The sequence below is a fragment of the Palaemon carinicauda genome, chromosome 23 (genome assembly GCF_036898095.1).
Source record: "Palaemon carinicauda isolate YSFRI2023 chromosome 23, ASM3689809v2, whole genome shotgun sequence".
NCBI classification, from domain to species: Eukaryota; Metazoa; Arthropoda; class Malacostraca; order Decapoda; family Palaemonidae; genus Palaemon; species Palaemon carinicauda.
In genome coordinates, this window is record NC_090747.1 from 71,659,785 (window position 1) to 71,685,227 (window position 25,443).

Here is a 25,443-nt window from a genome sequence, read left to right on the forward strand (position 1 = left end):
GGTTTTAAAACAGTGAAAAAAAGAGAGGAGGCTAATCATAGGAACAAACATGAATGGCAGAGTGGGAAAGAGAAGGGATGGGTTTGAGGAGGTACATGGAGGCCGTGGATTTGTAATTAGAAATGAAGATGGGTATTATATATTAGAGATGGCTCAGAGTTTTGAATTAGCATGAATGATCTCCTAGTTTCAGAAGCCGGATAAGCATCTGAGAACCTTTAAAAGAGGAGGAGTGGAAATCCAAATAGATTACATATTGTTTAAAGAAGCAGACAAGAAAGAGGTGATGAACTTTAAAGTGATTTTGGGGAGCATGTAAACAACATAGACTGGTAGTGATTGATTTTAAAATGAGGGGTAGAAAACCCAAGAAGAGAAAAAGGAGATCCAAAGTTAGGGTTTGGCATCCTAAAGGAAAAAAGTGTGAGGAATTTAGGATTGTGAGAGAGAGACGACTGAAAAGGTTGAACTTAGAGATTGGGCAAGGTAAAGCTGGAATCACACTAGGCTCTTTTTCGCCAGCAGCGAGCCGTTGCTGCTGAAAATCGAAACTGAGAGCATTTTGCTCGAGATATTGGCTTCTCGACCGGACGGGAAGCAGCTGGCTTAAACTTCAAGCATGACTTCAGATGTAAACAAAAAGATGGCTGCTGAAAATAGGACGTGCTCTTGCTTGGTAATCTTGAGTCCAACAAGCCTCAAGTGATGATAAAAATCTGCTTTGTTCATCCCATGGTAGTTGTAGAATTCTTCCATTCACGTAATATTCTGAGAATACATATTACGGTAACGGTAACAGTTAAAACATTTCTTGGCACCATGATGATGTCAGTTGATCGGTTTTATTTACACTTTATCTATTTGCTCCTCAAACCGCTAGAACGTAGTGTGAGTCTACAAGACCTTTGCTTGCGAGCATCATCTGGAGGTTGGCGAAAACTTAGAGCATGAAATGAATAGTGTGATTCTAGCATAACAGATTGGAAAATATCTGGTTGGGTATGAAAGAAATATGTGTAGGGGAAACTGAGGAATTAGTGGGAAGAAGCAGCGGATATGGTATGTTGAAAGGAGAAAAGTGGTGGTGGAACAGAGAGGTGCAATAATTGGTAAAAAGAAAATTGAAGGCATTTAAGAACTGGAAAATAAGACAAGCACAAGGAGCAGAGGAATGGTACAGAGAAGAGGAAAAAGATTCTAAGAGGAAAGTAGGTATAGCTATTGGAAGAGCTGTAGAGGAGTTAAATGAAAGGTTAGGAACAATGGAAGGAGAAAAGGATATCTATAAGAATTCAAGCTTGAGGAAGAGGCAGTGACAAGATTTGGGGCAACTGGTAATCATATGGGATAGAAATGGAAATATATTGCATAGGGATGATGACATTAAGAGGAGATAGAATATTGTGAGCAACTATTGAATACTGAAAATGAGAGAGAGGAGCTGGGAGAAGCACAAAGGGTGGAGGGGCCAGTGATGAAGATACAGAATACTGAAATGAAACGGGCATTGAGTAAAATGAAGAATGGTAAAGCACCAGGCCCATCAGAGTTTCAAATTAAAATGGTCAAAATACTAGTCACTGAGAGGGAAGAGTGGATGCTGGATTTATGTAGAGCAATATGGGGAGAGGAAATAAATGCCTAGACTGGGAGGAGAGTCTATTGGTATCTACAAGATATTAAAAAAAGGTGACATCATGTCGTGTAGTAACTACAGGGGAATTAAACTAACAGAGTATGATTTGAGAGTTTTTGAGAGGGTACTAGATGAGAGATTGTAAAGACTGGGAAACAGCAGTATGGATTCATGAGGGGAGAGGGACTGTGGATGCCATTTTTACAATATGGCAGTTTCAGGAAAAGTGACTAGAGGGAAACCAGAAGCTCATCTGTACTTTTGTAGATTTAGAGAAGGCTTATGATAGAATACCAAGAGAAGTGATGTTCTGGTGCTTTAGGAAGAGGAAAGTCCCGAAGTTGGTTAGAATGGTAGAGATGGTATACAAAAGAACAACGATAAAAGTAATAACAGCTGTTGTAGAAACACAAACCTTTAAAGCTAATGTTGCATTACACCAGGGTTCAGCAATAAGCCCGTTTTTATTTGTGCTGGTCTTGGATGTGTAAAGTGAAGAGATCAGAAATGAAGATTTGTGGGAGGTGCTATATGCAGATGATTTGGTGATTACTGCTGAAAATTAGGAAGAATTACAGAGAAGGGTTGTAGAGTGGCAAGAGACTTTAGAAGGGGATGGCTTGAGGGTAAATGTGAATAAGACTGAAATTATGGTAAGCAGTAAGGAAGGTAGCGAGAGGATAATCATACATGAAAGTAGAGGTGCAGTTATAAAACCGTTAGAACAATTTAGATATTTGGAATCTACAAATGTGGAGAGAGGATGTGAGGCTGAATTTGAGGGTAGGATAAAAGCAGCATGGAAAAAGTGGAGGGAGTGGCAGGAGTGGTATGTGATAAGAAAATGCCAATCAAGCTAAAAGTCAAGATCTATAGCATAGTAATAAGACTAGTGTTAATGTATGGATCAGAAACTTGGGCTTCAAGGTGAGAAGAGGAAGCAAAGTTTGAAAGATCTAATATGAGAATGCTGAGGTAGATTATGGGAATATCACTGCTTGAAAGATAGGAAAATGATGAAATAATAAGAATGGCAGGTATAATAAAGATTACAGAGATGATAAGGGTGTCACGATTGAGATGGTGTGGTCACTTATTGAGGATGGATGGTGAGGAGGGCTTGAGAGGAACCTGTTTGGGGAGAAGATCAAGATGGAGGCAGGGAATTAGAGGGCGAGATAAGGTGAAGAATGATATGGAGAGAAGATGCCTTTGATAGAAGGCATTGGAGAGGGTACATCAGGTATCCGATCCTTTAATGTAGGGGTAATGGTGGGAATGAAGGAGTTAACCCCTTGAGTGAAGAAGAATTGTTTGGTAATTTCAGTGTTGTCAGATGTATGAAGACAGAGGAGAATATGGAAAGAATTATTCAGACTATTTGGTGTATGTGAAGGCAAAGGAAAAATTAGCTCCCTCCTATTAATGGTTGAAGGTTTGTATTCTTGTGGGTACAGATAACTTTTTTTAAACGATTTGTATTTTTTATAACTTTGTTATACTTCCTATCTTAATCACTCTGCAAGTCCTAGGTTTAAAGTGAAAGTGGGGCTTTCCCACCACCCTCTTACTAGATAATGCTACTTTGTTCAGTTTTAACAGCCATATATAGCTTTGCTAAAAGCTTACTCCTATTAAATGACCCAGCTTTGTATATTGTAGTTTGAAAAAATATGAATTACTTTAAAGATTTTTCTTATTTTTGCTTTCTGTAAAGTGTAATTTTAAATATTTAACTTAGCCGGTCAATATATAATAGCTGCAACTCTGCGGCTCGACAGACAACATACTCAAAAAACTCGCGAGCGATCGCTATGCAGGTTGCGGGTGTGCCCACCAGCGCCAACTGTCGGCCAGATACCACTCTTGTATGTAAACAAAACCTTCAATTCTTCTCTGTCGACGTTGACGACAAGACGTATTTATACTCGCTGTAGAACCTGGAGTTTTCCCATCATATTTGGTGAAGTACTTTATTTTGGTTTGAGCTTTCGCAGTACAGGTGTTTTTCCTCAACATAAACTCTTGAACTCTTTATTGAATCGGATTATTTGTTGATGACTTGGATTGTTTTTGGAATTTTCTTTGACTAATTCAAAATGGCTGACCCTTCTCAAGTACCTAGATTTCGAAAGTGTAATGCTAGGGACTGTAATAGGCGTCTTCCAAAGGCTTCTCTCGACCCTCATACTGTTTGTTCCAATTGTCGGGGTAAAACCTGTCAATTGGGAGATCGGTGTGAGGAATGCGTGGGCCTTTCGGAATTCGATTGGCTCGAATATGATAAGTATACACGCAGACTAGAGAGAGATAGGGTAAGGAGAAGTTCATCTAGGTCCGTAGATTTTTCCTCTCCACATGCCCCTGAACCTAATCCTTCCCCTGTAGTGGTTGTTCCTAACCCCCCTTCTAGCACTCAGGAACCGTCTATGCAAGACATGTTACGTGCTATTCATGCCTTGGGGGAGAGAGTTGAAGCGTTAGCAAGTGACCGTAATCAACTCATGGCTGACGTGAAGGAACTTAAGTGCCATAGTGCCACGGCGGAAAGTGGGAAAGTGATTAGTGCGCAAAGTGTTGTGAACAGTGTTGCGACCGAGGGTTCGTCTGTTCGTGCCTGTCGTTCACCTAGTCCGGGACCTCTTGCAAGCTCCCAAGTCCAGGGGAGAAGCAATGTCGTACGACTTATGGGTTCGAGAGGCCTTGATCAGCGAACAGACGTTCCCTCTATGGTATCAGGCGTATCTCGTCAAGATCGCCCCTACCATAAGACGAGAGAGCCCATTTTTACCTCGTCTTCCGAAGGCTTTTCACGCAAGAAACCATGGAGCAAGGTTTCTAGGCCTCTGAAACGCAAGTCGGTCCCTTCAGGACAGGTTCAACGTCCTGGATGTAGTCATTGGGACAGTTCGGACCCGTTGCTGTCATCGGATGACTGCTCGCCGCCTAAGCAAGGCAAAGTTGTGCCGTCTCAGGCGCTAACCCCGTCTGTTACCGCACCCGTTACCGTAGACCCTAAATGGGTTATATTGCAGGACATGCAGTCTAAGCTTGCGTCCCTTATGGAAGACTACAACGCAGAGAAGGTTTCCGTTGAACCTAGCCGTTTATCTCATGGAGATCCTGGCCTTCAGCCACCCAAGCGTTCTGTTGTGCGTCCTGTTGACATTGGTGTAGCCATCTCACGTCAACCAGTTGGGGTTGTACCACACCCGATGCGGTCTCGTGTGGATTTTCAGCCGCATGTGGACGTTAGGCAACTCACTGATGCGCCTGGTGACGTTCAGGACGTTCGCCAACCATCAGAGTTGACTTGTTTTGACGCGGTGCGTCAACCTCCGCAACCTAGAGTTGTTTTGACTGCACAACCCAGGTGGTCTAAGCAGTCTCGGGTGGACGCTGTGCGTCCTCACGCACCTGTTGTTGTTGACAGTTCCCAAACTGTTCAGCAGTTTCAGGACGCTGCGTCCTGCTCCGCCACTTATGCACCAGTGCGGGCGGACGCTGCGTGTCAAGCATTGCCAACCCCTTTGCTTGTTTCTCATCAGTTGTCAGATGAGGAACTTTCGGATGAGGACGTTGCTGACCCTCAGCCTGAGGATCATCCTTCAGATATTGATGAGCCTAGAGCAGTTCCGCCATCTATGGACTTAAAAGTCATGCTCATTTTTAAAGAGTTGTTTCCTGAACACTTTGTCTCTGTGGCTCCTCGTTCGCCGCCGTCTGAGTTTGTTTTAGGCGTACCTGCTGCCATGCCAGCCTTTACAAAACTCGTTCTCTCTCGCTCATCCAAGAGAGCTTTACGTCTGTTAGGCGATTGGTTGGAAACCAAGAGGAGTTTAGGGAAGACGACCTTTGCCTTCCCCCCATCTAAACTCTCGTCTAGATCGAGTGTCTGGTATGCCACGGGAGAAGTTCTCGGCTTGGGAGTTCCTGCCTCTGCCCAGGGCGACTTCTCAAGTCTTGTAGACTCTCCCCGCCGCCTAGCCATGAGACGCTCGAAGATTAGTTGGTCATCCTCAGACCTTGACCATCTACTTAAAGGCATCTTTAGGGCTTTTGAAGTTTTCAACTTCCTTGACTGGTGTTTGGGAGCCTTGAGTAGGAAAATCTCATCAGCCGATAGAGATGTCTCCTTACTCATTATGTCCTGCATGGATAAGGCCATCCGCGATGGATCCAATGAGCTCTCCTCCTCGTTTACGTTAGGAGTCCTAAAGAAACGAGAGTCTCTGTGCTCTTTTCTGTCAGCAGGAGTGACGCCCTGTCAACGATCTGAGCTACTCTTTGCCCCTTTGTCTAAGTTCTTGTTTCCTGAACTTTTAGTTAAGGAAATAGCGTTGTCTCTAGTGCAGAAGGACACCCATGACTTGGTTGCGTACTCGGCTCGCAAAGGGACCCCTTCGTCTGCCTTGTCTGCTAGACCTAGGATAGACACTCCAGCGTCCAGGTTTATTCCGCCCTTTCGTGGCAGAGCCCCCAGCAGGGAAAGTACTCGTGCCGAAGGGAAGAGAGGAAAGAGGAAAGGAGCCAAGTCCTCGCGTGGCAGAGTCTGACTGCCCGCAGTTTCAGACAGCAGTAGGTGCCAGACTCAAGAACTTCTGGCAAGCCTGGGAGAAGAGAGGCGCAGATCAACAGTCTGTGAGGTTGCTCAGAGAGGGGTACAAAATCCCATTTGTACGCAAACCTCCTCTAGCGACGTCCCCCATCGATCTCTCTCCCAGGTACCGAGAGGAAACAAAGAGACAAGCCCTGAAACTAGAATTGTCTCTTTTGCTAGAGAAGGGAGCGGTGGTCAAAGTCTCGGACCTTCAATCACCGGGGTTTTACAACCGTCTCTTCCTAGTACCGAAGAAGACAGGAGGTTGGAGACCTGTGCTAGACGTCAGTGCTCTGAATGTCTTTGTCACAAAGACAAAATTCACCATGGAGACCACGAAGTCAGTCTTAGCAGTGGTCAGAAAGGGAGACTGGATGGTCTCTCTCGACCTAAGAGACGCTTACTTCCACATCCCCATTCACTCAGATTCCCAACCTTTTCTGAGATTTGTGTTCGACAATGTGGTGTACCAGTTTCGGGCCCTGTGCTTTGGCCTAAGTCCTGCTCCTCTCGTGTTTACGAGGCTTATGAGGAATGTGGCAAAATTCCTCCATTTATCGGGTATCCGAGCCTCCCTATATTTGGACGACTGGCTTCTCAGAGCCTCGTCCAGTCATCGCTGTCTGAAGGATCTCAATTGGACTTTAGATCTGACCAAGGAATTGGGACTTCTGGTCAACTTGGAAAAGTCCCAGCTGATCCCATCCCAAACTATTCTGTATTTAGGGATGGAGATTCGCAGTCCAGTTTTTCGGGCTTTTCTGTCGGCCCCCAGAATAGATCAAGCCCTGCTCGTAATCCAAAGGATGTTGAAGAGAGAACGTTGCTCAGTCAGGAATTGGATGAGTCTAGTAGGAACTCTATCATCCCTGGAGCAGTTTGTATCGCTAGGAAGGCTACACCTCCGACCTCTACAATTCCATCTAGCTTTTCACTGGAAAAAGGACAAGACGCTAGAGGCGGTCTCGATCCCGATTTCCGAAACAGTAAAGACTTGCCTGAATTGGTGGAAAGACAATATCAGTCTACGAGAGGGACTTCCCCTAGCAGTTCAGAAACCAAACCACGTTCTCTTCTCAGACGCATCGGATTTGGGTTGGGGTGCGACACTGGACGGTCGGGAATGTTCAGGTCTGTGGACCTCAAGTCAGAGGAGCATGCATATCAACGGCAAGGAGCTTTTGGCAGTTCACCTGGCCTTGATAAGCTTCGAGAGTCTCCTTCGAGACAAAGTGGTGGAGGTCAACTCGGACAACACCACAGCCTTGGCGTACATTTCCAAACAAGGAGGTACCCACTCCCTGACACTGTACGAGATCGCAAGGGACCTGCTCATCTGGTCAAGAGATCGAGGCATCTCCCTGGTAACGAGGTTTATCCAGGGCGACTTGAACGTTCTAGCAGATTGTCTCAGTCGGAAAGGTCAGGTAATTCCAACCGAATGGACCCTCCACAAGGATGTATGCAAGAGGCTTTGGGCGACTTGGGGTCAACCCACCATAGACCTCTTTGCAACCTCGATGACCAAGAGGCTTCCAATCTATTGCTCTCCAGTCCCAGACCCAGCAGCAATACATATAGATGCCTTTCTCCCAGATTGGTCTCACCTAGACCTATACGCATTCCCACCATTCAAGATTGTCAACAAGGTTCTGCAGAAATTCGCCTCTCACGAAGGGACAAGGTTGACGTTAGTTGCTCCCCTCTGGCCCGCGAGAGAATGGTTCACCGAGGTACTTCGATGGCTGGTAGACTTTCCAAGAAGTCTTCCTCTAAGAGTAGACCTATTACGTCAGCCACACGTAAAGAAGGTACACCAAAGCCTCCATGCTCTTCGTCTGACTGCCTTCAGACTATCGAAAGACTCTCGAGAGCTAGAGGCTTTTCGAAGGAGGCAGCCAGTGCGATTGCAAGAGCGAGGAGAGCTTCTACCATTAGAGTTTACCAATCGAAGTGGGAAATCTTCCGAGACTGGTGCAAGTCAGTATCTGTATCCTCGTCCAGTACCTCTGTAGCCCAAATCGCTGATTTTCTCTTATACCTGAGAAGAGTTCGCTCCCTTTCAGCTCCCACGATCAAGGGCTACAGGAGCATGTTGGCTTCGGTCTTCCGGCATAGAGGCTTAGATCTTTCCAACAATAAAGATCTACAAGATCTCCTTAAGTCTTTTGAGACCTCTAAGGAACGTCGTTTGGCTACACCTGGATGGAATTTAGACGTGGTCCTAAGATTCCTCATGTCAGACAGGTTTGAGCCTTTACATTCAGCCTCCCTGAAGGATCTCACTCTTAAGACTCTTTTCCTGGTGTGCTTGGCCTCGGCTAAAAGAGTCAGTGAGCTTCATGCCTTCAGCAAGAACATCGGTTTTTCGACAGAAAAAGCCACTTGTTCTCTTCAACTTGGTTTCCTAGCCAAGAATGAACTGCCTTCTCGTCCTTGGCCTAAATCTTTTGATATTCCTAGCTTATCAGAGATCGTAGGCAACGAATTAGAGAGAGTATTATGCCCCGTTAGAGCTCTTAAGTTCTATTTAGCTCGTACTAAGCCTTTACGAGGTAAATCTGAAGCGTTATGGTGTTCGGTTAAGAAACCATCCTTACCTATGTCAAAGAATGCTTTGTCATATTTTATCAGATTGTTAATACGAGAAGCTCATTCACACTTGAGTGAGGAAGACCGATCTTTGCTTAAGGTTAAGACGCACGAGATTAGAGCTATAGCAACTTCCGTGGCCTTCAAGCAAAATAGATCTCTGCAAAGTATCATGGACGCGACCTTTTGGAGAAGCAAGTCAGTGTTCGCGTCATTTTACTTGAAAGATGTCCAGACTCTTTACGAGGACTGCTACACACTGGGTCCATTCGTAGCAGCGAGTGCAGTAGTGGGTGAGGGCTCAACCACTACACTTCCCTAATTCCATATCCTTTTAATCTGTCTCTTGAAATGTTTTTAATATTGTTTTTATGGGTTGTTCGGAAGGCTAAGAAGCCTTTCGCATCCTGGTTGATTTGGCGGGTGGTCAAAGTCATTTCTTGAGAGCGCCCAGATTAGGGGTTTGATGAGGTCCTGTTGTATGGGTTGCAGCCCTTGATACTTCAGCTCCTGGTAGTCTGTCAGCATCCTAAGAGGATCGCTGGGCTCCGTGAGGAAGACAGACTTACAAGGCAGAGTAATCGTCTAAGTCGACTTCCTTACCAGGTACCTATTTATTTTGGTTTTGTTATATTGATAACTGTAAAAATGAAAAAACTCTTAGCTTATACGCTGTAAACATAATTAACTCTGGTCTCTACCCACCTCCTTGGGTGTGAATCAGCTATTATATATTCACCGGCTAAGTTAAATATTTAAAAATGATATTTTAATTATAAAATAAATTTTTGAATATACTTACCCGGTGAATATATAAATTAAATGACCCTCCCTTCCTCCCCAATAGAGACGCAGCGGGACGAGAAGAATTGAAGGTTTTGTTTACATACAAGAGTGGTATCTGGCCGACAGTTGGCGCTGGTGGGCACACCCGCAACCTGCATAGCGATCGCTCGCGAGTTTTTTGAGTATGTTGTCTGTCGAGCCGCAGAGTTGCAGCTATTATATATTCACCGGGTAAGTATATTCAAAAATTTATTTTATAATTAAAATATCATTTTTTTTTATTTTCATTGTTTAATCTTTTGCCCTTGAATTTCAGAGTCTCAAGCTGGAAGCTGAAAAGCACACAACAGGAATGCCATATGCTTGGCTTGTTGGCCAGTTCACGCAACTTGGCTTGGACACTTTCACGCACAACTTTACGTTAAATTATCCATTAGGGGGAGGAAAAGTGAGTTTCAGTATGCACCGAGCAAAATATATTAAAAGCAGTTTTGTCTAACAGCTGCTGTAAATGATCACTACAATATGGCCAGTTTCTTCTTTAATAATTTTGAATTTTTAGTGATTTATCTTTTGAAAGTGTTATTATACAGTACTGTACTCACTTTTCTTTTTAGGTTTTTAAGGGGAAAAATGTTTATGGCATTTTACGTGCCTCTCGTGGGAGCAGTACCGAAGCTGTTGTTGTGTCAGCACCATACAGACCTCCTTCTTCTTTGCTTCAGGGAACAGCTCCTTCAATTGCTCTTATGCTGGCCATGGCACATTTTTTTTCAGGTAAGAAATTTCTATTGATGGAATTGCCCATTATATTATTGTATAATTACTTATAAGAATTACTTTACTGTATATGTACAGGTATTTTTTGTATTCCCATACAAATATAAACCTTTGTCCTTTAATAGGAGGCTGGAACCAGGCCACTGACCAGCCATTTTAATTCTAGCCACCTAACAAAACAGACATACTCTCTGCGGCTTCAATACCTGACAGTTTTCATTTGTCTTGCTGTATCTTTTCAAAGTGTACTACTTTTGTGATTGTGATGGATACTTCACATGCAGAAATGCAGGTCTGCCCTGTTAAGCTTGGATGCATTTGCAGCAGGTTTATGAATAGGACCGACATGGATCCCCATCTTTTGTGACCATTTTGCAGGCGCATGACTGTTTGCAGTCATCCCCATGTAATGAGTGCAAGTCTTGGCCTCCTTTACAGTGGGTAGAGCATAGGAAAAGGAGAAGAAAGAAGTCTAAGAGAGAGTCTTAAGTTTCAAAGGCTACTAAGCCCAAATTGCTTGCAAAGAAGCTCTTTAGCAACTTCTTACCCTTTGATTTTTGATATGCTGTGCTTTCATTGGCTTCTTCTGGAGCTGAACCCTCTAGAGGAAAACTGAAGGGACTTGAGTTTAGACCCTGGGTTGCTTTTGGGGTCGGCTTTGGGTAAGGTAGGAGTATCATCTTCCCCCAATAAAGGTAATACTCTATCCCCATTATGACCATGGGCAAAAACCTCAACAAGAACTTGAACCAAAGGAAGTTGTGGCCTTCCCCGAGGATTGATGTCGACCCATTGGATGAGAAGCAGCTTAATGTGTTAATAGATGCCAGGATCTCTATGACCTTAATTGCTGTTACCACCTTTACTGTTGTTCCACCTGTGGAGGGAGAACAGGACATTACTAGTATTGATGAGTTGTTGCTTGCTGTTAGAAAATATCCTTGATCCTTTTCTGCTATGGTTTTGTACTTAATGGCCGGGAAATCCTTGACTTCTGCTTCTGGCAAAGGAAAGACACATACGCAACCTCCTTCCCCTCCCAGCCCTGTTTCTTTGACTTTGTCTTCTGCTGCTGAGCTTCCGGATGTCACACCAGCTCTTCTAATTAAGAAGAAACCACCTGTGAAGATCAAGTGTTCAAAGTCTCTTGAGGCTTTGTCCGTCCTCTCATCACGTATACAGTATATAAGATGGCCAATGCTTTAACTCCCTTCAACCCAGCCTGGGAGGGCAATTGGTACGAGGTGCAGATGCTCATGCTCCTGCTATCAGTACTGGCACTTTCGGTCAGAATGAAGGCAGACGCCCTTGCCCTACACCTTCAGATAGCTCCAGGGAGACATATTCACCCAGAATACGGGCAGCCCAGCTAAGAAATTGTGGTACGATGGATGACCTCCATCATGTGAACAGTGTGAGGCTGTTGGTAGATTCTCGGTAATGTCACCGAGACACCTCTCCAAGCACACAATCTCAATGCTCACTTTCTCATTGCTTATGCTATCCCTGAGATAGATCTCCCTGTTTAAGGTCTCATTATGCAAGATCTTGTTGTATGCGATCCATGCACAAAGACTGCACATGCTAAGTCTCCGTATGCAAGACCTTCATGGGCTTGGTTTCTCAATATCAGGACTTTATGGTCCTGATCACCATAAACCAGGTCTTCACACACTAGGTCTCCATGCATCAAGTCTCCATGCTCTTAATCTACATGTAATCTATCTCTAACCACATGATCACGGAGTGACTGATTAATGTGTAATGGTTCTTTTATCGCTAGGACACCATACGTGAAGACACCTATCAACAGGACTCTTCATTCCAGAGCTTTTCGAGATTGAACACTTCACAATTGCACTTTTTGCATTTCTACTAAAGATCACGATGTGCGAGTCATAGAATACCAGTGGCTTGCCTCTTGTTACCACTTGAAGTCTTCACATAGGGATCCTTCCATGAACAGGGATCATTACTAAGCAATGAGATCGTTCTTCTTCTAAAGACCTTTAAATGTGGGAAGACCTGTCTTCTATAAGAGACCCCCCTCTATACAAGACCTTCCCCTCTAAAGAGAGATCTTCTTATATGCCAGAGTGATGAGTTGAGGCAGATGATATCTCAAGACTGTTCTTATGATTTGTACAAACATCATCAGGAGATACCTTTGACATATGAACAGCATAGAGAAACCTCGATATTCATCGACATGCTTTACATAGACAGCCTTGCACTGTTCTGTACCTTGGTCTCACATTTATCTTTCGGAGATGCAAACACCTAGTGATTCGTTACCCTAGAAGGACGCAAAAGCCAAGGGAACTGCAACCTCTGAGGTGTTGGCCCTACAGGCTGTTGTCCCCTCTTTTTCTGGCTACCTTACCAACCTTTTTTTAGGTCTGGGAAGGGAACACGCAAAAAAGATTGATCCATGCGAGGGACATGTTGAGACCTCTTGTCTCGCATGAGAGGAGGAGTCTAGGGATTAGATAGCCTATTGGCATTCAATTCTGGACCTTCACATACAAAGAAGGAGAATCCTGAGACTGTCTATGTTTGTCAAGTTCTTGGCTCTCATTCAGTAGTTCAACGGATACCTCGTTCCAGAGCATCTTGAGATTAAACACTTCTCAATCACACTTCTCGCAATTCTCCTAGCAATTGCAATATGTGATTCACAAGATACAAATGACTTGGATCTCCTTATCTCTCTAAGTCCTTGTGAAGGGATACTTTCATACACCAGGATCTTCCTTCACGACGAGGCTGTTCCTCTTCTAAAGATCTTCGAATGTGACGAGTTTGGTCTTCTGCAAGAGACCCCCATCTAGACAAGACCTACACACACACACACACACACACACAGAGAGAGAGAGAGAGAGAGAGAGAGAGAGAGAGAGAGAGAGAGAGAGAGAGAGAGAGAGAGATATGTGATCATCCTGCGTGCCATCGCACTGTGGACTCTGCCGAACTGGTCAGTGACTACTTTTACTATTATTACCACTGCTAAGCTACAACCCTAGTTGGAAAAGCAGGATGCTATAAGCCCAGGGGCACAAACAGGGAAAATAGCCCAGTGAGGAAGGGAAACAAGGAAAAATAAAATATTTTAAGAACAGTAACAACGTTAAAATAAATATTTCCTATATAAAATTTAACAAAAGAAGAGGAAGAGAAATTAGATAGAATAGTGTGCCCAAGTGTACCCTCAAGCAAAAGAACTCTAACCCAAGACAGTGGAAGACCATGGTACAGAGGCTATGGCACTACCCAAGATTAGAGAACAATGGTTTAATTTTGGAGTCTCCTTCTCCTAGATGAGATGCTTACTACAGTGAACCCTCGTTTATCGCGGTAGATAGGTTCCAGACGCTGCCGCGATAGGTGAAAATCCGCGAAGTAGTGACACCATATTTACCTACTTATTCAACATGTATATTTTGACTTTTAAAACCTTCCCTTGTACGTAGTACTGTTAACAAACTACCTTTTAATGTACAGAACACTTAATGCATGTACTAAAGTACCCTAAACTAAAACAGGCACAAATATTAAAGGCGATTTTATATCATGCGTTTCCTAAACACGCTAAAAAGCACGATAAAAAATGGCAACCAATGTTTTCTTTACATTTATCTCTGATCATAATGAAGAAACAAACTGGAGGTAGAGCTTTGCTTATTACCCAGACATATGTCCCATACTTTTCCCTTAGAACTACATCACATCTTCCTACTTTTAGATATATATATATATATATATATGTATATGTGTATATAATATATATATATATATGTATATGTATATATATATATATATATATTTATATATATATATATATATAATATATTTATATATATATATATATATATTTATATGTATACACATATACATACCTACATATATACATACATACATATATACATAAATACATGCATACATATATATATACATATATATATTATATATATACATATATATATATATATATATATATATTACTGTATATATATGGGTTATGGAAAAAATCCGCGAAGTGGTGAATCCGCGATGGTCGAACCGCGAAGTAGCGAGGGTTCACTGTATACCTAATGAGTCTCTTCTACCCTTACCAAGAGGAAAGTAGCAACTGAACAATTACAGTGCAGTAGTTAACCCCTTGGGCGAAGAAGAATCATTTTGTAATCTGAGTGTTGTCAGGTGTATGAGAACAGAGGGGAATCTGTAAAGAATATGCCAGACTATTCGGTGTTTGTGTAGGCAAAGGAAAAGTGAACTGTAACCAGCGAGAAGGATCCAATGTAGTACTGACCAGTCAAAGGACCCAATAACTCTGGCGGTAGTATCTCACCGGGTGGCTGGTGCCCTGGCCAACCTACTACCCAGCTTCTTCACTTAGCCGACCACACCTGTTTACTAGAGGGAGGGTACACTGTATTGCTCTTACTCTCTGGTACCAGGAACTGTTTCCCAGACATGGAAAAAGACCGTTCACATGCCAATTCATGATCATCCACCCATTTTATTTTCCCGTATCTGTTTGGATTTGAAAGTATTCTAGGAAGAGGAAAGAACCCAGAATAGATAGGTTGAAGAACACATAATATCTATCCTTGAGGTACCTTTAACCTATGGATGGTCAGTCACAATTGTACCTTTTGGGCACAGAAACATAATTACTTTAAGGATCGGATAGGTGCTGAACTCCTCATTTATCTCTCCGGAGGGTGATGTTGAGGTAGTGGTGGAAGGGGATGCTGTTTGTTAGTACCCCTTCATCCATTGTGTGGTATCCCTCAAGGGTCTGGTCTTTAGAGGGAGACCGTGGCTAAGCCTTCGAGGGTGGACATTGTCTCAGATATGATAAAGGTCCCATCTTTCTCCAAATCCCAGCAATGATGACCAGCAACTTCTTCCTCCAGAGGGGGTTAGACCCACCTCCACCCATTTTGCTCCTTCCAGGGTTAATCCAGGAGGTATGTTAGGAGGAAGAAGAAGGGGGAGGGAGATGATGCAGACTTATTTCTCCTGGTGTTGGTAGGGTATACCTTTCCTTGCCCATTTTCTTTATTTTTCCATTCAGATCTATCCCATACCCACTTTTTGGTTTCCATGTCTGACCATGTGATAGAGATAGGAAGTTACTGGAATTTTGCTATGAAGTCTTGTACGATCTTCTTCAGTCCTTTCCTGTCATCTCTTCATGAATCATTGCAGGGACATAGTATAAGTCTGTACCGTGTGCGGACAAAATGTCAAAAGACAGAGTGTCGAATGGAAAGTGTTGAATGGACAGAGTGTTGAATGGACAGAGTGTCGAATGGACAGTGTCAAACAGACAAAGTGTCGAAAGAGAGATAGAATAACGTATCCATTTACCTAATGACCAAATTAATCTTTAACTATATTACAATGTTTACATTGATATACCCTTACATATACATTAGAGATTCACTCATGAGAGAGTTGCAAACGATTTGCCAAGGACCAATAACTCCGTTGAAGGTAGGCATAAGGCATTTTCATAGAAGAGTGAAGATTTGCCACCCAACAGAGGACAAGCTTTTAAGAAAACTTTGTATGGAGCAGGCTAGCACTGAAATAATTCTAGAGCAAATTCAACAAGGCCGAGATGTAAGAAGAAAATACAAAAAATATGCTTTTTCAATATTAAACTTACCCGATAATCATGTAGCTGTCAACTCCGTTGCCCGACAGAATTCTATGGAGGGATACGCCAGCTATCACAATACTAGAAGGGGGTGTACTTACCAGCGCCACCTGTGGCCAGGTACTCAAGTACTTCTTGTTGACACCTCCTCAATTATTCCTCTGTCGTGCTTCCGGCAAGACGTTCTGGGATACGCTTATGTTCTTGGAGTATTTTCACGACTTTGGTGAAGTATTTCTCTTTGATTTCGGCTGTCGCTTTACTGGAAACTTCTATTTTAGCTTAGTTAGCTTTTGGAATTAATTTGATTAATTTTGGTGACGAAGAGAGTATGAACTCTCGTTCACCTTTCAATGGCCGACCCTTCCCTTAGACGAAAGTGTTGGTGTCTAAGAGAGTATAGACTCTCTTTCTTAATTTTGCTTAACAAAAGTTATAGATTTATTTTATATCTCTCCGCCTCTTATAGGCCTCTTCGATTAACTTCCTTTTATTATAAACTTATTAAAATTAATTTTTATATTTGTTTATATTCGACCTTCCTAATAGTAGGCGGTCTTTTCTTGGTACCGAAGTTAATTATCGTGAGTCCGTCATTTCGGTTTTACCTGTTAACATATTATGCTATTTTAAGGTCTTTGAAAGAATTTCTTTGATAGTCTCGTACTTTTTCAAAGTTGAACTAACGTTTTGTTTGTCTCGGCAGTTGTTGACGTTCAGAACGTTTCAACTTGCACTCTATCGTTACGATAGAGAAAGAATGTTCACGGTTTCACATTGCAGTAAGAGTAACCGTGTCTAGCGTTTTGTTCATTCTTTCTTAACTTAATGTTGATTCTAATAAGGAACTTTTCTTTTTGGGAAATATTTCAGTTTTTTCCTTTAGCAATAATATGTTTTAACGATATATATGATTGGGCTCTTCTCTCAGGTTCTAAGTCAAGAGAGAGAGAGAGAGAGAGAGAGAGAGAGAGAGAGAGAGAGAGAGAGAGAGAGAGAGAGAGAGAGATAGAGACGGAGGGAGAAAGAGGATAAACGTTTCCCTCAAGCCTGCCAGGCGTACGAGTAACGTCGTTATCGTTTTGCTCTTATCCCTAGTCTCTTTAGGGGAAGAAACTAAACGTTTCTAGAGTGATCTAGTGTTTAGTCTCTTTCCAGCCACTGAATTTTCTTTCATTAGATTTTTCTGTTACATTGTAATTCTGTTTTCGCAATTATTAACTTTTGAGAAGGATAGAATTGCGTGTTTCAGGTACAAACCACTTAAAGTTTCGAGTTCAGTGAAATAAGTGCAAACAGAAATCAAAGTGATAAGTGATTGATGTCAGTGTTATGCGTGAGGGTACTTTTGTGCGCGCCAGTCGTCCTCCCAGTCCGGGACCTCTTGCAAGCTCCCAAGCCCAGGGGAGAAGCAATGTCGAAGGGCAAAAGGGTTCGGCAGGCCTTGATCGGCGCACAGAAGTATCCTCGGTGGTTGTGGGCGTTTCTTACCGAGACCGTCACTCCCACCCGCAGACGATTGAGCCCTTATTTTGCTCGTCTGCAGAAGAGATTTAGAGGAGAAAATAAAGGCAGAGTAACGCTGGTCTCAGGTCTCTAGACCTCTTAAACGTAAAGTCCAGACCTATGCCAGACGTACGAAGTAAAGTTCAACAACCCGGATGCAGTCATTGGGTTAGCTCTGACTCTCCTCAGTCATCATTTTGTCGGGTTGAGAGTGCGCCTACACTCCCCCCCGCCTATGCTCGCTCCGCCTGATCGCAGTACCACCTGCCAGGCGTACGATGTTGTGGACTCTACTACAGTCCATGCAGCACAGCTTTCGGACCTGATGCGTGAGTGTCGTGCTGAGAGTGTTGCACCTCCTCCTCCTCCTGCACCGGTGGTGCACCAACCGCCTGCACCCGTTCAGCCTGTGCTGCACCCGCCTGCACCGGTGGTACACCAACCGGCTGCACCCGTTCAGCCTGTGCTGCACCCGCCTGCACCGGTGGTGCACCAACCGGCTGCACCCGTTCAGCCTGTGCTGCACCCGCCTGCACTCACTGCACCCAGTCGCAGCACCATCTGCCAGGCGTACGATGTTGTGGACTCTACTACAGTCCATGCAAGCACAGCTTTCGGACCTGTTGCGTGAGTATCGGGCTGAGAGTGTTGCACCTCCACCTGCACCCTTTCAGCCTGTGCTCAACCCGCCTGCACTCGCTGCACCCAGTCGCAGCACCATCTGCCAGGCGTACGATGTTGTGGACTCTACTACAGTCCTTGCAAGCACAGCTTTCGGACCTGTTGCGTGAATGTCGGGCTGAGAGTGTTGCACCTCCACCTGCACCCGTTCAGCCTGTGCTCAACCCGCCTGCACTCGCTGCACCCAGTCGCAGCACCTTCTGCCAGGCGTACGATGTTGAACCTCTTTCTGTGTTCGCTGTTCCCAGTGTTGTTCAGCCTCAGCCTTCTTTAAGGCAACCTTCGGTTTGGGATCAGGAGGATTACTCCACTCTTCCTCCTCCTCCCCTGGCTGCTCCACCGGTGGTGCAACTCTCGGTGGAGGTACAACCTCTTCCACCTGTGAGTCAGTCTCCTCAGCTGCTGCACCGAGCTCAACCCGTGCACCCTGTTCCTGCACCTCAGACACCTCTGCTTGCGGGAACTTTACCTTGTTCTGCGCAACCTCGGTCTCTTCACGCTCCACTCATTCCACAGGAACAGGAACTTTCTGCACCTTCCACTGTTGTTGTTCCAGCTCGTTCTGACTCTGCTGTTCAGCATACCTTACCTCCATTTTCAAACCATGGCAAAAATATGAATCATGAGTTATGAATGTAAGGTAAACATTATGTTGATTTTTAAACCCCATGCAAGCATGCATAAAGCACTCTAGCACTGGTCATGGAATTTCTAAGAATGTTAAACGCCATGCACACGCTCTGCTTTCCTTACAGCAGGCTCTGCTTACTACATGCTCAGCATTCAGCATGCTCTGCATTCAGCATGCTCTGCATACAACATGCTCTGCATACAGCATGCTCTGCATTCAGCATGCTCTGCATACAACATGCTCTACATACAGCATGCTCTGCATACAGCATACTCTGCATTCATCATGCTCTGCATACCTTACCGCATGCTTCTCAACATATCTTGGGTTGTTGCCAACTCACTAGACTGTCAAGCAGTTTCATAACGTTGCCTTCTAGTCTGCTGCTTTTGCACCAGTGAACCCTCACTCAGAGAACTTAGCTTTTCTAGGATAAGGTCCCTGTAGATGAGAAAGTTCTTTTCTCCCTCCTTCTGATATTCCCTTGAGGACTCTGTCATTTGGAGGGAGCCTTTAGCTGCATAACCTCTTATGGACTTTTATTTAAGCATTACATGCTTACAGGGAAGGTAATGGTTCCACTTCAGCCGCTAATCCCGTCTGTTACCACACCTGCTCCCATAGACCTTGAGCTGTGTTGCATGACATGCAGTCCAAGCTTAGTCCTTGTTAGAGGATTTTTTGTTTACGGAGTCAATGTGTCACGGGGAAAACGTTCAACAACCAACAGAAGGGACTTGTTGTGACGCAGTGCGGCAACTTCAGCAACCCGTTAAGGAGTTGTCTGTACGACCCAGATAGTCTAGACAGATTCGGGTTGTCACTGTACTTCCTCGCTTGCCCATGATTGACAGTTTACAGACTGTGCAGCAGTATCATGATCTTGTGTCCGGCTCCGTCAGACGACTGGCTTTTAAGAGCTCCCACAAGTCGTCGCTGTCTGGAGATTTTCAAATGGACTATGGATCTGACCAAGGAACTGGGCCTCCTGGTCAATTTTGAGGAGTCTCAGCTCGTTCCATCCCAGACCATTGTTTCCTTGGGTATGGATCTTCAGAGTCGAGCTTTTCGGACTTGTCCGTCGGCCCCAAGGATCTTCCAAGCCCTAGAATGCATCCAGAGCATGCTGAGAAGGAACCGATGCTTAGTCAGGCAGGGGATGAGTCTAACAGGGACACTTTCATCGCTGGCCCTGTTCATCGAGTTAGGGAGACTTCACCTCCGCCCCCTTCAGTATCATCTAGCTGCTCACTGGATAAAGGACTTGACGCTAGAGACGGGCTCAGTTCCTGTTTCCGAAGAGATGAGGTCTACTCTAACGTGGTGGAAGAACAGCATTCTTCTCAAGGAAGGTCTACCTTTGGCTGTTCAGACCCCCGACCACCGTCTCTTCTCGGACGCATCGGACACGGGCTGGGGTGCGACACTGGACGGACAGGAATGCTCGGGAACATGGAATCAGGAGCAAAGGACACTTCACATCTATTGCAAGGAGTTGTTAGCAGTTCATCTGGCCTTGATAAACTTCAAGTCCCTCCAGCTTAACAAGGTGGTGGAGGTGAACTCCGACTACACCACAGCCTTGGCTTACATCTCCAAGCAGAGAGGGACTCATTCGAGGAAGTTGTTCAAGTTCGCAAGGGACCTCCTCATTTGGTCAAAGATCGAAAGCTCACGCTGGTAACGAGGCTCATTCAGGGCGATATGAATGTCATGGCAGATCGCCTCAGCCGTAAGGGTCAGGCCTTCCCCACAGAGTGGACCCTTCACAAGAATGTTTACAGCAGACTTTGGGCCCTGTGGGGTCAGCCAACCATAGTTCTATTCGCTACCTCGATGACCAAGAAGCTCCTCTTGTATTGTTCTCCGATTCCAGACCCAGCAGCAGTTCGCGTGGATGCCTTTCTGCTGGATTGGTCCCATCTCAACCTGTATGCATTCCCGCCGTTCAAGATTGTCAACAGGGTACTTCAGAAGTTCGCCTCTCACAAAGGGACACGGTTGACGTTGGTTGCTCCCCTCTGACCCGCGAGAGAAGGGTTCACCGAGGTACTGCAATGACTGGTCGACGTTCCCAGGACTCTTCCTCCTAGAGTGGACCTTCTGCGTCAACCTCACGTAAAGAAGGTACACCCAAACCTCCACGCTCTTCGTCTGACTGCCTTCAGACTATCGAAAGTCTCTCAAGAACTAGAGGCTTTTCGAAGGAGGCAGCCAGAACGATTGCCAGAGCAAGGACGACATCCACTCTCAGAGTCTATCAGTCTTAATGGGAAGTCTTCCGAAGCTGGTGCAAGGCCAATGCAGTTTTCCTCAACCAGTACCACTGTAACCCAGATTGCTGACTTCCTGTTACATCTAAGGAACGTAAAATCCCTATCAGCTCCTACGATCAAGGGTTACAGAAGTATGTTGGCAGCGGTTTTCCGCCACAGAGGCTTGGATCTTTCCTCCAACAAAGATCTACAGGACCTCCTTAGGTCTGTTGAGACCTCAAAGGAACGTCGGTTGTCCACTCCAGGCTGGAATCTAGACGTGGTCCTAAGGTTCCTAATGTCATCAGGATTTGAACCGTTCCAATCAGCCTCTTTTAAGGACCTCACATTAGAAACTCTTTTCCTCGTGTGCTTAGCAACAGGTAAAAGAGTAAGTGAGATCCACGCCTTCAGCAGGAACATAGGTTTCACATCTGAAACGGCTACATGTTCCTTGCGGCTCGGTCTTTTTGGCTAAAACGAGCTTCCTTCCCGTCCTTACCCTAAGTCGTTCGAGATCCCAAGCCTGTCCAACATGGTGGGGAACGAACTAGAGAGAGTACTTTGCCCTGTTAGAGCTCTTAAGTACTATCTAAGAAGGTCAAAACCATTACGAGGACAATCAGAAGCCTTATGGTGTGCTATCAAGAAGCCTTCTCTACCAATGTCTAAGAACTCAGTTTCTTACTACATCAGGCTTCTGATTAGAGAAGCAAATTCTCATCTGAAGGAAGAAGACCTTGCTTTGCTGAAGGTAAGGACACATGAAGTGAGAGCTGTGGCTACTTCAGTGGCCTTCAAACAAAACCGTTCTCTGCAGAGTGTTATGGATGCAACCTATTGGAGAAGCAAGTCAGTGTTCGCATCATTCTATCTCAAAAATGTCCAGTCTCTTTACGAGTACTGCTACACCCTGGGTCCATTCGTAGCAACGAATGCAGTAGTAGGCGAGGGCTCAGCCACTACATTCCCATAATTCCATAACTTTTTAACCTTTCTCTTGAATACTTTTTATGGGTTGTTCGGTCGGCTAAGAAGCCTTCCACATCCTTGTTGATTTGGCGGGTGGTCAATTCTTTCTTGAGAAGCGCCGAGGTTAAAGGTTGTGATGAGGTCCTTTAGTATGGGTTGCAGCCCTGTATACTTTAGCACCTTTGGGTTGATTCAGCCTCCAAGAGGAACGCTGCGCTCAGTAAGGAAGACGAACTTAAAAAAGAGACAGAGTAACGGTTCAATTCGACTTCCTTACCAGGTACTTATTATTTCATTGTTATTTGAGATAACTGTTATATGAAATATGGGATACTTAGCTATCCTTTAATCTTGTACACTGGTTTTCACCCACCCCCCTGGGTGTGAATCAGCTACATGATTATCGGGTAAGTTTAATATTGAAAAATGTTATTTTCATTAGTAAAATAAATTTTTGAATATACTTACCCGATAATCATGATTTAATTGACCCTCCCTTCCTCCCCATAGAGAACCAGTGGGACCGAGGAATAATTGAGGAGGTGTCAACAAGAAGTACTTGAGTACCTGGCCACAGGTGGCGCTGGTAAGTACACCCCCTTCTAGTATTGTGATAGCTGGCGTATCCCTCCATAGAATTCTGTCGGGCAACGGAGTTGACAGCTACATGATTATCGGGTAAGTATATTCAAAAATTTATTTTACTAATGAAAATAACATATCCCTAACCTAAGACTAAAAAATATTTTTGATATATACGATGTCGATGCTGGATTAGAATATCTTAGAACCATCGCTCACAATCTTTAAATGAATGTTGCTGCAAGTTTTTTTAATACATTAATACATTTGTTTATTCAGATTTTATATTTTCTCTTTAATGATATTTGTATTGCTTATATTGATGTATAATTGTAATCCTTTATCCATTTTATCTTTTCGACACTTTGTCTGTTTGACACTTTGTCTGTTCGACACTTTGTCCATTCGACACTGTCCATTCGACACTTTGTCTTTCGATATTCTGTCTTTTGACACTATGTCCTAATACCAGTCTGTACAGTACTATTCCTATCATGTTTTTGTTAGGCTACAGTTAGCTGGAACTTTTGCTCCTGAGAGGAAGACTTCATGCTTTTGGTGACTCAAGCAACTTGTAGTATATGCAGGCCTTCTGTCCTTCTGAAAGCACCGCTTTTGTTCCTCATTCATTATGTGTTCGCAAAGTGTTTACCTGAGCGTTTATGCTAAGGCCTCTTAGAATGACCTCTTTAGAATCTTTTTCAGGTTGAGATCAATACTCACTCTTATTATCTTCTAGGAGAAGGACACTCCAAAATCAAACCATTGTTTTCTAGTCTTGGATAGTGTCGTAGCCTCTGTACATGGCCTTCCACTGTCTTGGATTATGATTCTCTTGCTAGAGAGTGCACTCAGGCACACTATTCCATCTTCTTTTGCTTCCTCTTGTTTTTTAAAGTTTTTATAGTTTATATGAAGGTTTCATTCTAATATTGTTACTGTTCTTAAAATATTTTATTTTAGTTGTTACTTCTCAAGTAATTAATTTCCTTATTTCCTTTTTTCACTGGGGTATTTCCCTGTTAGAGCCCTCGTGCTTATAGCATTGTGCTTTTCCAACTAGGGTTGTAGCTTAGCAAGTAATAATGATAATATTCATAATAATAATAATAATAATGATAATAATAATAATAATAATAATAATGATGATGATGATGATGATGATGATGATGATGATGATGATGATGATAATGATAATAATAATAATAATTATAATAATAATGATAATGATGATAATAATTATTAGAGTCTGACTTCTCAATGAAGCAAAGAACGAATACCTAGGAATGCTGTTTGACTGGGAATTTTTTTCTTGTGCTTGTATCAGCATTTTGTGCAGTCTACTCCAGTAACTCTTCAGGTTCCAACCTATTTTATAGTCAGTTGGCTCAGTTAGTAGTGCCCTGACCTTTCACAAGTGTTGTTTGATCCTGATGTTAGGTAGTGATTTACTTGAACTAATGATCAAGAACATTACACTCTCCTAAAAGTTTGGTATTGTTGTATGAGTATCTAAATAAAAGTTTTCAGTCCCTTCAAAATTATTTGAAACAATTTATTTTGCTTTTGAATCATTTGGACTTGAGAAAAAAATTTTGCTTCCGGTTTCCCAATTTCCCTCTATTCTATTCAAAACATAAAGTATTCTGATTGTGAAAAGTGAGAATCTCACAATCATGTAGTTATATATTTGACAAGAGATGATAACATAACTAGAGAGCCCTTTTATATTTCAACTTAAGATATCAAATTCAGTACATATATATAGTCCAACTTTGTGATTGGTGATTAAAACTGGTATAGGTAGAGTGTGTAGCCATAAGATATAGGAATATATAAAGATAAATTGATAATGAGCTTTTGCTTAGTTAATGTAGTATATATATAAATATTGTGATATCCAATACAGTAGTGTTGTTTTTATTCACAGAACAAGTGTACTGGGCAAAAGATTTGATATTTTTAGTCACGGAACATGAACACCTTGGAGCCCAGGCATGGCTTCAAGCTTATCACCGTACTGAAAGTGGAGCTGGTATTTTGGATTATGGGGATCTTGATGGGCGAGCTGGTGCAATACAGGTGAGCATAATATTTTAAAGTATATGAAATTTTTTACTGAACTGTATAAACTGGATGAGTCAATTTTTTTTGCATAACTCAACCACATCGGAACATATTAATCCTGTGGCCGGTATCTTCCAGACGCATGAAGCACAACCTTTGCCAAGTCAAATATTCCTCTGGTCATTGCTGCTGATGGCTATTGAGTTTGGCTGGATTTTCATTTGTAAATGTTTAATTTTTTGCTTTTATATTTTTATAAACTAATATTTTCTCAGGCTTTTTCCATATTGTTTTTAGAATTTCCATATCTAGTGTGCTAACAGTTTGTCAATAATTTTTTCATTCTTTATACATTAGTCTGCTCTTCATATCCATAGAATTACTTATCCACAGTTGACCAATTGGTATCAGTTTAGAAATTTATGTATTCACTTATGCACAAAAAGAAAAAAAAAAATTAACACGAACCAAAGAAATGAATTTCCAGAGACAGAGATTACTTATCCTAGAGCCAAAGGAAAATTATCTTTTAGATTTATTACTCAAAAAGGAAATGGTGAGTAGAATTTAATGAATGTGATGTCATTTATGCCTTTAAAGTGCTCTTTTTTATATGAAAAAAATTCAGTTTTACATAAAGTTTAGAAGTAAAGAAGTTAGAATTTATATAAAATATGGTATTGT

The 25,443-nt window shown here is 43.1% G+C and overlaps 1 protein-coding gene across 2 annotated transcripts in view; it reads left to right on the top strand.

Annotated features, from left to right (window-relative positions):
* The window catches only part of GAA1 (glycosylphosphatidylinositol anchor attachment 1), a 205,125-nt gene that overhangs the window by 86,850 nt on the left and 92,832 nt on the right, over positions 1-25,443 (top strand). For both annotated transcript variants that reach the window (XM_068347028.1, XM_068347027.1), the window contains exons 4-6: positions 9,931-10,062; positions 10,232-10,391; positions 24,623-24,774. In XM_068347028.1, coding sequence (XP_068203129.1) covers positions 9,931-10,062; positions 10,232-10,391; positions 24,623-24,774 — 444 coding nt within the window. The remainder of the gene's footprint in view (positions 1-9,930; positions 10,063-10,231; positions 10,392-24,622; positions 24,775-25,443) is intronic.